This window comes from Vanellus vanellus (genome assembly GCF_965231255.1).
Source record: "Vanellus vanellus genome assembly, chromosome: 7".
NCBI lineage: Eukaryota > Metazoa > Chordata > Aves > Charadriiformes > Charadriidae > Vanellus > Vanellus vanellus.
This window is the reverse complement of record NC_138912.1, coordinates 6156012-6169225: the sequence shown is the minus strand read 5'-3', so window position 1 is coordinate 6169225 and position 13214 is coordinate 6156012. Positions and strand designations below refer to the sequence as shown.

Genomic DNA, 13214 nt, shown 5'->3' with positions numbered 1-13214 from the left:
TGAAAGCAAAGTATTTTCCACCTTTGGATGGTGAAAATTAAGAAATTCTGTGTAAGAACAGCATTTAGCAAATAGCTGTTAAAAAAGAGACTAATTTGCTAGGTGGATTGGGACATCCATTTTTAAATCAATACAAAAAATAATTCATTGTAAATATATATAATATATATTTATACATATTTTGAATATATTTACATACATCCAGCACCTATATACTGCATTTGTGCTCTGTAAGTGTGTGCCAACATATATTTTCTCCAAATATTACAAAATAAACAAGGAAGGCAGACCCAGAGTTTGCCTCAAGTCCAACTGGTCCATTGTACAAACAAAGTCTGTTGAAGCTTACAGGAAGCCAGAAAATCGATAGCGATGGGTATCTAGACACAGCTCAGAAACATTCTTCTTTGTTGGGAATATTTTAAAGTTGCAAATCATGAGACCCTTTATGTAGGTTCTGACTGCTTTCCTCCAAGTTTTGTGGTTTTTTTTTTCCTTTTTCTTTTTTTTGTTCCATATTTCATATGTACAAGCAGAAACATTAAGGTCCTGGAGAAAAGATTTTGCTTTGTATATGGTAGGTAGCTTGATGTTCTTGTTTCTTTATTCCTCTGCATGATTTCTTTTCATGTTTTAACACTTCCATTCATGTGTTGGTACTTGGGAAGACAAGGTTCATAAGGCATTGGATCGGGAGAAAAAACAGAGTCATCGCCTGAAGAACACGAACTCCTTGTGTCAGGGTAACTAGGTGAATACTGTTCGAGAGGTCCACTGAGGTCCAGATACTCCTATGACAAAAGAAATATATTTGCATTTTTGGACAGTGAGCAAAACTGAAAATAACACGTTACCGCTGCTCTGATTTGGCCCGATTATATTGTGGGTAAAAGAACAGTTTAAAAACGATACTCATTCCTCTAATGCAATTGCATTCAAAACTGCCTGTTGCTTAAACATGTCATAAAACACGGAGCTTGAATAGAGAAAGAAAAACCAAGGCAATAACATGGTACTTTTCTGACATCCAACATCACCAGCATTTGCCGCGTCAGTGGAAATAAACATGCCAACCACATCAAAAGAGGACTTTTCACTCGCAATGATAAAAATGAAATTTCATCCTAAATAGAACCATTTTTCTTTAGCACATGGTAATGATTTGGAGAAGGAAAGATACTTCCAACTTTATATTCCTTTGGTCACTTTGAATATCTGTTTTGTATTCTGTGATATTAAATTTGTGTTTAAACACGCAGTGGCAGACATGCAAAAAAGAACTGAAAGGAAAACAAAATTAAATTCACTAGATTTGGATTTTTACACTACATATTTTTGTGTGTGTGTGTGTGTGTGTGTGCGCGCGCGCGCGTGTGTCCCCCAGAGTAGCCATGACCAAAGCAGTCATTAAAAAAGGAAATAATATCTGCTGAATCCAAGTTTTGGGTTAAGGCTCTTTTGCTAGTAACAACAGTTTTGGCAGGAGAATAAAGTTATTTTTCCCCTTGAAATGTTCCTTCTCTTTCAACTTCTAAAGGCAGCTGCATTCATTTAAATGCAATCTCTTCATTTGCTAAACCACAAGCTATGATCGTACTGACGAGACAAGTCTTCCACCTCAGTCAGTATTTTATGCTGCTGTGCTTAGGTTTGGGGTATTTCAGTTCTTCGGTTAACATATTTTTTTAAGTCAGAAATTCAATCATTACCATATTATACTAAAAAAGACGGCCACCATTTCAAAAGACAGGGGGAATGTAAGTTTTAAAATGCCGACAAATACAGTAGGCAGCAGGAGAAGGCAGTTTAAAAGATCCACGAGGACAATCCTGACCTTTATTTATGTATTAGTAAACCAGTCCTACGTGACCAGAAATCATCAACCGCTTTCTAGGTAGACAGAAGAAAGCAGTCCAGTATGCGAAGGAACAGGGCTTTCTCGTGGGGTATCAGGCACGGCTCATCATATCAAAAGGCTTGATACAATTCAGTTATGAATTCAGAATTGAAGGTGGGATCCTCAACCCCTCTCCAGCCTCCTGATCCGATGTCAAGGGCCAGAGTCACAGAAAGGGGCACAAGAAGTTTCCAGTCTGAGGATGGTTCCTGGTGGTGATATAACCACACAGCCACAAGGCTGACTCTTGGTGACTTCTGCTCATGTGGCTCAGGGAAACAAGCATGCTGCTCTGGGAAACAGGGGAAACAGGTTCTTGCGGGGGTGGGGGGGACCCCACTCAAAACCAAAACACCACCAAAAAAAACCCAACACGTGATGATTCAGCATGGAGAAGAGCAAGATATTACCATTTAAGCAGAAATAATTACTTGCACAAATACAGAAGAAGATATTATTGGCTGCCTTGGCAATTCTTTGAGTTGTTGGGTGAACTAGGCTGACCCTGTATCAACAGTGTCATTTCAAGGGGAAAGGGAAAGTGCCACTGTGGAAAGGACGAGCAGAAGTATTGTCTGACTGGCTCCTGAAGGACCCGCACTTCAGGAAAACTCTGCAGGTTTCATAAAATCAAGAAGTCTCAAAGGCACAAGCTATGGAGGAAAACGGGACACGCTGGAGTTCTCGGGGACACGGAGCGAGAACATGACAAGTTTCCAAGAACATAAAATGTGCTGCAAAGACAAGCGAAATAATTCGCTTTTTCGTCCATGGTAAATAGGACAAAAGCAATATCTTCTGTTGAAAGATCAGAGATTAGGAAAAACTTTCAAGAAGCACAACTAATGAAACAAAGCAATCAACTGTCAAGGGGTGATGCAGAAACACAGCAGTGGAGATCTTTAAGGACAAGTTACATAAACATCTGTCGGGAATGACAAACGTATAGTGGATCCGGCCATAGGCCCATCAGATGGACTGGATGTGTTCCTAAGCTTTTTCCAGCCGTTTTTCCTACGATTCTAGTCTAAAGTAATTTACATAACCTTAAAGGCCTTTCCAGGTTACCTTTGAGATCATTCCAGGTCCATGAGCAGTACAGAATTGGGAAGGCAAGATGGTTAAACACACACAAAAAAGAAAGCAATGTCCTTTCCCAGGCTCGGAATTGCAGCCCAGAACCTCCCTCTTGAATTTGCAAACGCATATCCAGTCCAAGCCACCCAGCACTCCGCGGTGGCAGCCAGCCCACCTCCAGCCCGTCTTGTGAAATCATATATAAATTAGGCAGGAAAAGATGCAGTCAGGACTGGATGAGGGGAAAATGGAAACAGTACGCAGAGCTGTGTTACTGACTCCATTGGGAGTGCATATTCCTGCCCCATCTCTGAAGGTATCCCTTTTTAGAGGAAGCCTTAACAACAGAATCCAGATAGATTTATAGCTGCTACTGAAGGCAAAGAATCTTTTTCAACCGGTTCTACTGAGCAAATGATGAGCATAAAAAACGGCATCTCTTTACTCAGGTTCTCCTGTCACCTCTATTGCATAAAGCCTTTCCTAATGCTGCTTAATAATCCATTTCTTATTTCTAGGACAATTCTGAAAAATTAGAAAGTGATGTTGAGGACCAATATAAAGCCATCCAAATCTTTTTTTTTTTCCTACCTTCCCTCCCCGCTCTATAAAAAAGTGATATAATCATAGCAAATCTGAAAAATTTATTTTGAAATGGTCAAAACAAGTTGTTGCAATTTTCCTCTGTAAGGGTTTTGTTCTTTTTTTTCCCCCCTCCCATTATACATATCATTTCTCAGAAATGTTAGGAATTTGTAAAATGTTTCTGTGACACCAAGCATTTTCTCTCGAAAGAAGTTTTCCACCAAAATAATCAACATTTCGATCACTTGTGTTCTCCCTCAAAGGTGCATGTGACTTAGTGATAAGAGAACTGATTCCTGTGTGAATACCCTAATCAGCGTGTTCCTTGCTACAACTAATAATATCTCAGACCTCTAAAAGAATGCTTTCAAATGAAACCTTTTGCATGCATATATCCCAACCTGAAGCTGTGTTAGGCAGGACCTTTGGATAATTGGATGGCTGTTTGCACGTTCCCCGCGGGTCCTCGTTCCCTCCACAGAGAGCTCTTTCAGTGAACCTAATTCACTCTCAGACATATAATCTGAAATCTACCATTGACGATTTCTCCTCTTCTGACCTAGATATCATGGCTGGGAATCAAACCGAGTCCATAAATGAAAAACACCATCAACTCTACATCTCTCCTTCACATGAAACTCATGTTGAAACATAAACATTGCCTCTCAACCTGCCACGTGTAGTCCCTTGATACTGCTATGTTAAAACATCAAAAGATGCAATGAGAAATAAACAAAAACACTTTAAAGATGTGTTTCTGTTTAGTTACATAAATCACGGCATAATGGCAAGAAACCGAAGATTTCATAGGATACATAGTTTAGCTGCGTGTAACCTCAGAGGACAGCAACAAACAGAAAAAGAAGAGAACTTGAGCAGGATTTCATAACTGAATAAATTCCATCTGTCTCCTGAACCATTTCTCCTGATCAGCAGCTTATGGAGGGAAACAATTTACCTACCTCATTAGTTGTGAGAGTGAGAATCCGATCCAAGTCTTCTACCAACTGCTTAAAAGTTGGTCTCTGTGAAGGCACAGCATGCCAGCAGTCTCTCATCATCATATAGCTGTAAGAAATACACATTTTCTTGGCTTAATTAAAATCACACGTCCTTCTCGTAAACCTCTGCATACACAGTCAATGTTCTTCATCACAAGTAAAGCTGCGAGCACCCACAGCCCTACACGTGGACCACTGACTCGACCCAAATTACGCAATGCTCCCTTCCTTCAAAGGTGCATTTCTGCTCTCGGATCTCTCTTGCCCAGTGTCTAAATTACCTTTTTGGGGACCCAATTCTGTAGCCTTCTGCCCCAGGAATTTCAACTGTATTCAATTACACATGCTGAAATATTTTTGCATGTCAGGGGATTGCCATCTTTGTGAAGTGAAGAAATTAAAATGGGAAAAAATATTTAAAATAGTTAAGGGTTATACTGAAATATCAGAAAAGGAGAACACTCTCCCCTCATCACCAGGAGATAATGCTGTGTTAATGCAGAAGTTCCCAGGTGTATTTTGTTGTGTACAAAACCAGACTGATGTACCTTACATACGATTAGTGATATGTCTGCCATTTAGGAATTTTCATGTTAATGAAATTAAATTAAAACAAACATGGGTGTAAACACACTGACAAAGACTGGCTTGTAGATGATCTCTTTTTCAATGGGATCACAGCAGGATGTGCAAAGAGATATCCTCTGTCAAATGCTTCCTGAAGACCTTTTCATACCCTTTCTTTACATATCTACACGCACACATATAGCCACAATTTTTAGAGTCAAGCGGCTCTGAAAACGTTGATTCTGCCAGGGGTAGCGTTAACCACGTGAACTCAGTCCAGTTTGTGCCCTTCCATCCCGGTACAGCAGCAAATAAGGGTCCTTACAGTTCATTGGTGCAGTTGGCAGGTTTATCCATTCGGTGCCCTTCTTTAAGCAGCTTAAAAAGTTCCTCCACTGGGATTCCTGGGTAAGGCGATCCTCCTAACGTGAAGATCTCCCACATTAACACACCAAACGACCATCTACAAATCAAAGAGAAAACTGTATTAGAAGATCTGCCTTACTGCTGAAAACAGAGAGGCGTCTGTGGCAGACGCAATGATTGCAAATCCATCTTAGGAGATGCTTAAACCAACACCTGCCCAACTCCGACCGCCCCGAGTGGGACACGTCAATCTGTGAAGTGCACCAGATGCACAGGCGGCATATAGAATAGGGACGGACCTCGGCACGTTCTCAAACACGCTCTTTGCCTTTGTCTGGTGTGCTCCAAGCACCCCAGTTTCCAGGGCTACTGCGAAGAACTGCGTCTTCACAGCTTAATTATTTACAGAACACTCACAGCTGCGCTGAATGGCAATGATGCGGCGGGATATTTTGGAAAAAGCAGACTGTTCAAAATAAAAAAATATTTCGCATCGTTCTGCTCTTCTTTTTGCATTATTAATTTTCGTTAGGAAATGAAGGAGGCTAATTTTAAGCCAGCTTTCCTGCCTGCTTGCCACCTCCTCCAGAGCCTGCTTCATCATGCCCTGCTGGCAACCCAGGGCTCTTTGGCAGGCGGCTTTGCCAGGTGAGCGCGAGCACACAGCTTGCCCTGGCTCCCAAACCTCTCTGCGGCTCTCCCAGCTTCGCAGCAGTGTATTTTAGTAAACTGTTTGCACAAACTTATAATAATATTATCTTTAGCCATCTTCAAAGCCACCACGGGGCCAAGAGCCTCCAAGTTCCAGCAGTGAAATCCTCGTGCTCCGTGGCTGCTGCGGAGCTCGGCCTGACTGTCAGGCCTCAACCAGTGAAGTAGTTTACTTCACGTTCACTTAAATATTTTGCCAAGATGTTATTTTTAAAACAAAAGTTTGATCCACCCTTAGCCTGTGTATATAGTTTCCTTCGTAAATAATGTGAAGATTGCAGGAAAAGCCTCGGTAAATGCTTTTCTTAAGGAGAGAGCGTCTTGGGAAGTGCACCCAGGTTACAGAAAGAGGAGATAACTCTTATTTTCTCTGTCCTGCCCTTTTTCTTTTTAACCCTGCACTGACATGCATAACCTTTTACACCTGTGCTGGGAAGCATCCAGCCCTTTACGGTTAACAGCTCCTCTCGGAGAAATAAAAAACATAAGATACTCATCTGCGCCGCATAAAAAATACACGTCTACTTCAAGCGCAGTGCACGCGAGTACTGTAGATGGGCTTAGGAAACTCTAATGGGAAGCAGAATAAATCCTGAGCGGTTGCATCAGCCAGCAACTCTGTGCACACATTAAAAGATTTTGAAGTGTCAGAGTCCAATGATTTTCTACTACAAGCGAAGTACTGCTGGGAAGCAGCAACGCTTCTAAGAATCAGAGAAAACTTTTCCAGTGCATCCAGCCTATGTTTTATTATACCTAATCTTAGCACAATTTTTTTATAAGACGTTTTCAGGAACTTTCTTTTCTTTCTTTCTTTTCTCTCTCTCTCTCTCTTCTTTTTTTTTTTTTTTTAAAAACCTGAAGGAAGTCCAGCGTATGTCAAAAGCCAAGTAAATTAGATAGACTCTTTGTAGCTGCACATCCGTAAATAAGTTCAAGGGGGGAAACTTCCGCACTGACAGAAGGAGGTTAGCATTTTCCACCTTTCATGTGCTTTGAAGCTGGGCAGATTAGTAACAGAGCACTGGTTAGCAGTCTACCATAAAATCCTCACTTTCTAAGGGCAAGTCCTGTTCCATCTATTAATACGTGAAACAGAATGAAAACGCTTAAAGGTAAAGGCCAACAGGAAAATACATTTTAAAATATCCCAAACTTGTAACAAATACAAACCAAAACAACCCGCCTTCCCACCCCCCAAAAGCCCATTCAAATAAGGCCACTTACACATCACTTTGATGCGTGTAAACTCTGTCAAACAGAGCTTCTGGAGCCATCCACTTTACTGGAAGCCGTCCCTGGAAGTTTGGAAGGGAAGGAAAGGAAAATTAAAATGGTAGCAATTTACGGGATGATTTCAACCCCCATTTTTTAAAAAGATTAATAGATTCTCAGAGAACAGTCCGCTAATGCAAAGCAGCACGTAATTTACCTTCAAAATTTTCAGGGGAAAAAAAAAGTAAAACGGGTTAAAGTAGGCAGACTGTTAAGAAAAACGGATATAAACATTGAAGATAAAATTAAAAGCATTGAGGGCTCCCAAAAAGTTCCCAGACTGCTTGCTAGGAGAACGACAGAATAAGCAGATCAAAATTAACAAGATCATTCCACCTGGGCTCTTTAAAGACAAAACCCACCCCAATCAATAATCCTCTGAAAAACAGGCCTGCCTGCAAAAACAAGTTGATCGCTAAACCCAAGAATTTTGTTTTCCTGTTCCACCTTTGGCGGTGACCCAAAGCTCACGGTCACCACTGCCTGTTGCTTTGCACACACCGTCTGCTCTGCTCTGCTCAGAGCCCGGGAACTCGCAGGAGGTCCAATTCCCTCCAGTTCATACCTGTCCCGGTTGCTCTGTCTTCTGGAAGCAGGCGGGTACTACCATTAAAGCTCCATTGATCACTCAGTGCTTTGTTTTCGTAGATAAGCCACTTAACATGATTGTTAATAATAATTAATATTTATAAAAAATATCAAAGCCTGTAGAACTGAGTGAGTTCCGCCAAGTTCCCACCAAAACCCACGTGTAGTTCATCGGGATCTGAGACCCCCTGAGATGGAGGTGGAAGCTGCTCAAGCCGGGCATCAATGACTACATCTGAAACATTTTACCTTCTTGATTTGGCACAGGTGAAACAGCAAAACGGTGACAGAGTGGGGAGTAAAAAAAAAAAAAAAATCCATTTTCTCAACGTCTAGCCCCCCTTTGATGCTACCGCCACAACTGGTACATAACAAGCTAAGCACAGGCAAAAGGCACAAAGCTGCATGTGGCATTATCACACAGAAACAGGATTTTTATTACGGTTATTGCTAGCACTGTTTATACAGCGTTTTTCAAGATGATAGGGTTGGTACAAAATGAGCTGGATTCAACAGGAATATTTCCATTATTTCAAGTGATGGGAGTCAGGGACACACAAAAAGCAATTCTTGTATTTTGGCATTTCTAATAAATCAGACAATATACAGCCTCTTCAGTTATCTTTTTAACTACCTGTCACTGTAAGAGGGGACAGAAACGCTCATGTCCTTGATCCCTGTTTTCTGTCTGCCATGAAAAGTGAGGCTGCTGTACAAGAAGCCCATTAAGTTTATAACCATAGTTTTGAAGTGAATCATCGCAAGACACACTTGTTTCCAGAGAAAAGAAAACCATCCACTTACATTAGTAGTCTTTTTATAATAATCTATATTGTTGATGTCTCTGGCTAAACCGAAGTCTGCTATTTTCATGACATTATTTTCAGTTACCAAAACATTTCTTGCAGCCAAGTCTCGATGGATACACTGGAAAGAAAAGAGCAAAAAAAGAAAGGCCCACTGAAATAAACTGCTGTAAAAGTGAAATTACTTCCACACCAGAACTAAGTCTCCTTTACAGATTTTAACCTAAATCACGCGGTGGGAAAGTCACACATTTACCACAAGCCTGTGAAATACGATTGTCTTCATTACTGCGATCCATCCCCTCAGCCGGCGTTTCCAAGTTGAACAACGGCCCTAAGAGGCCTCTTAAGAAAAGCCTGGTTTATTTAAGACTTATATTTTTTGCTAAGGCTGAAAGCTTGGGTGGTGACCCAAACTGCGCCACGCTGTTTGTGATTCACTCTCCATCGCACGTGCCCAGGTACAGGCATTGCAGCACCTTCATTACAAATACTGTTAATGAGGGTTTTAATAAGGTGCTTCTCTTAAATTGTATCACCTCACCAGAGCTAAAACCTGACAGTCTTGCACCAGTGCAACCATTTTTTATATTAAAGACCTTAATATGAGATATATCCATAGTATATAATTTTAAACTAGATGGCTAGAGTGTCCATATTTACTTCAGCCATGAGACTATAAAAATTTAATTTAAAAAAAAAAAAAAAAAACCAACAAAGCAAACTAACCAAAACAACATAATCTGGGCCGGGCTCTTCGCTTTTTAAACAGCTTTGACACCGAAACTAAAAATGTTCTCTCCTCAGAGATTTTTCCTTCATGTCAGCATTATCCTGAAAACTTGCAACTGATTCTTGACACTGACAGGACATCGTGACTGCTCTGGATACTATTCCCGTGTTCAAGCATCCTTATTAGGGTTGATGGCAGCAGGGGCATGGTAAGAAACATCACATTTGGAATCCACCCAGGATATTCTACTGCTTTTCAAGTTAAATATCCCCCTCCCCCCCACTTTTTATTCCTGCCTGAATTTTAGATTACTCTTTATGTTGTCCTCTTTATTTCGGCATGTGCATAGACATGCTGGACTGAACCACTACAAAAAACTGTACGACAGCCAATTTCTTTCTCGCATTATAACTTGCCCCAGCAATTTTCTGAGATCTCTTATCCTGCAAGGGTAAAATGAGCCTATAAAGCTTCTGCTCCTCACCGGGTTAGTCATGGGGAACTGCCAGGAAAAACCTGCTCCAGCAACGCCTTCACGTGCGCAGGACCAGACAACAGCACATGCTTTCAGCATCAAATCAGTCTTCTAATTCAGCATCAGCAACGCTACTGCAGCAGAAATAACACAGCCCAACCTTCCTGCTTCCCTGGCCCTGTTCTCAAACCCTGCAAGAACATCCATTGAGACGCTAGGAACTCAATTCAGTTGCCCAAACAGAAGTACGCATTTGTCATCTGAGATGACCTGTGATATCCAAGGTATCTTGACGACACTACTGAGGTCAACAGAGGACCGAAAGCAGACCCGTGCCTTTCCAGAGCGGCAGGCTGGGGGTACCACACAGCACCTCTCAAATGGCACATAACACCTCTGAGTGAGTACACCAAATGATTCAAACCCTGGAATCTTCTGTCAGTATATTGCTGCTTTCTCATGCCCTGTGGTTTTACAACTGAGACTCTTCCTATCTTCAAAATGGTGCCATTATTAATTTCTGTATCTGACAGATTTCATAGCCGCCCCCCTGGCACTAATGGTCTGCTGCCTCTTTGCAATGATCTGGGCCAGCCCCTGCATCTGGACCCCTGAACCACCTCCGTGGTTCTCGCGCAGTACTGGAACGATGGAGAGGACACATCAACAGAATTTTAAAAGGCATCCACCCAACTAAGCAACAACATCCCATTTCCAATGCACAGGTGTTTGTAAGGCAAAAACCTTTTGTAAGGCAAAAAGCAGGCACCCAAAAATCTTCTTTACATATTTCTTCTTTTCTTTTTTTTTTTTTTTTGCGGTCTCAGTGAGCCATTTATTGGATTGAAATAACAAGAACACTGGCCTTCCACAGCTCCTGCATGATGAAAATACCGTGAGAAGACCAGCTCTCTTATTATTCCAGCTCAATAAATGGATCCCTAAGGGAAAAAGTAGTAGTGAAATACAAACAGAAATGGTGGGATATCTGAAGAACCGGAATGCGCAGTTTTACTATGTGCTGCCTTTGTTTTCCCTCCGCCCTCGGCCTTGTGCAACACCTCACACTCTGTCAAGCTCTGGTGCTGCACTGATCAAGTGTTTTTGCAAAGGAACTGGATCAAGGATGAAATGGTTCTGCCGTGTGCGTCCGTGCGAGCTCACACCTTCTTGGCAGTGTCCTACAGCAGCACTTCAGAGCCTCTCAGGAGGACGCTGGTTCTCAAGATTTGCCAATCAAAAGATTTCCTTTTTCCTTTCACAACAGTCCTATTTTCTTGGGACATGGCTCCTTGCCAGGCAAGAATTCATTAATCTTAGAAAGAGATATCCCACGGTACTTTACCTAATACAATACTCATGCGTATGCCATTAGAAGATTTTGTCTTGGTGGCATGCATGTCGCCTTGTCTACCCTACCAGGCTAAGATTTACTGTTTCAAAACAAAAGAATAAAGGTAAAAATAGACCTTGATTCCCCCTCCCCCTAACCCCTACAAGTGCAGAAAAGCTATACGAAAATCAGGACTCCACACAACAGGACCGGAGGTTTACACTCAGCTCTGGTCTTTTGTTAAAAATATCTCCATACTTGGGAGTGGATACAACTGGAAATGGGTATAAATCCCACTAACCACTCCACTCCTTGCAGGAAGCATTTATCATCAATATCTGGTGCTCTGGTTTAGCCATTGGGTCCAAACACCACCCAGGGTATTCATGATTACTTGATCACCAAGCCACAACATGTTTACAGAGTTAGTTATACAGGGCTATTTAAGGTTTCATAACTATAATTTAATCAAATTACGGGTTTAAAAAAAAATGTTTGAAGAAAAGTTGAAGAAATAAGTGTCCAGGGACAGGACAGGATAAATAAATTCTTTCAAGAAGCTTGGTCTCCTGACAAACACCCGTTTTAAGTAAAGCGCATAATTTACAGTGACTAATTCACTCCACTTATTTTTGCCTTTTGTGTTTAAACTCTTTGCCCTGGCATCTTGTGGTCTTCTCCACTCTGGCTCTTATCATTCTGTAAATCCTTTCACTAACTGAATTCATTTGTTTTGCATCGCTACGTGAGCTGATTTGGTTGATTTGACTGGAAACGGAAGGCAAATGGTGCCTGCTGTCTCATGGGTGCGGTAATGTGACTTGTGTAATCAAGCGACCACTTGTGCTTATGAATTCAAAGAGCAGATATGTGCGCGCAATATTTACTTTACGTGATCCATTCAGGGCCTCATTTTAGCATTGTCATTAAACAGCGATTAAAAGCTTTACGAATTTCCCCACTGATTTTCACGAGTATGGATTATGCAACTCGTTTGAGAAAGGTCCTTCTCCCAGCAAAGTCTGGAACACAAACGAGATGAGAACAAAACCAAACTAAAAAAGTGCGCCGAACAAATACGCACCATGTGCTTTGTGCAGTATTTGCTGAGTTCTACCTACTTTTTGTGAAGCCAGATACTCCATGCCTCTTGCCAACTGGTATGTGCATGACACTAAGTCCTTGAACGTCATCTGCTCTTCTGGTACCCTGTTAATATCAAACGAATACTCCATCCCCGGGGGGCGGCGTGCTCGCAGGTATTCACGCAGGTTTCCTTTGGAAGCATATTCTACTATCACGTACAACGGACCTTCAGATAAACAGAACCGTGTGAAAACTGGAGTCAGGTCGAAGGGGAAAATGTTTTGATGTAAAGAAGCTTTCAGCGTTCTATTATAAATGAACTGAATTAATAAATGTTTAACTGTGAAATCGGCAAGCACAACTTGAAAGAAAAGGAGGTTCGGACCTGGCAAAGTGACCGGCCCAAAGCTCCACAGCAGGATAGTGGCAGAGCAACAATTAGTGGCTGAAAGCACCTAAACCCTCACCCAGTGCCTTTTCCTTCCAGACCATGCCAGGTACTGAAAAGCAAGCGTTTTCCATCAAAAAAAATACCGTGAGATCTCAAACAAGGGGAAAGTGCTTCTTAGGATTTTTAATTTCCAGAGTTTTATGCCATTCTGCATCACTTTACATGACGTAATTAGCTTTTAATAAAAACACTGGTGGTCTCTAGAGAGTAAAAGCGCTCCTTTCAATTTCATGGGATACAAGTTCCACTAAAGCAGGACTGAC

The 13214-nt window shown here is 41.5% G+C and overlaps 1 protein-coding gene across 3 annotated transcripts in view; it reads right to left on the bottom strand.

Annotated features, from left to right (window-relative positions):
• Positions 1 to 215: 215 nt before the first annotated feature.
• FGFR2 (fibroblast growth factor receptor 2) overlaps positions 216 to 13214 on the bottom strand; it is a gene marked incomplete at its 5' end in the record, with an annotated part of 82139 nt that continues 69140 nt past the window's right edge. For 2 of the 3 annotated variants that reach the window (XM_082486500.1, XM_082486502.1), the window contains 6 exons: positions 216 to 791; positions 4522 to 4627; positions 5453 to 5590; positions 7432 to 7502; positions 8872 to 8994; positions 12536 to 12726. In XM_082486500.1, coding sequence (XP_082342626.1) covers positions 627 to 791; positions 4522 to 4627; positions 5453 to 5590; positions 7432 to 7502; positions 8872 to 8994; positions 12536 to 12726 — 794 coding nt within the window. In that variant the 3' untranslated portion in view covers positions 216 to 626. The remainder of the gene's footprint in view (positions 792 to 4521; positions 4628 to 5452; positions 5591 to 7431; positions 7503 to 8871; positions 8995 to 12535; positions 12727 to 13214) is intronic. The other variant, XM_082486501.1, reaches the window with a different exon arrangement.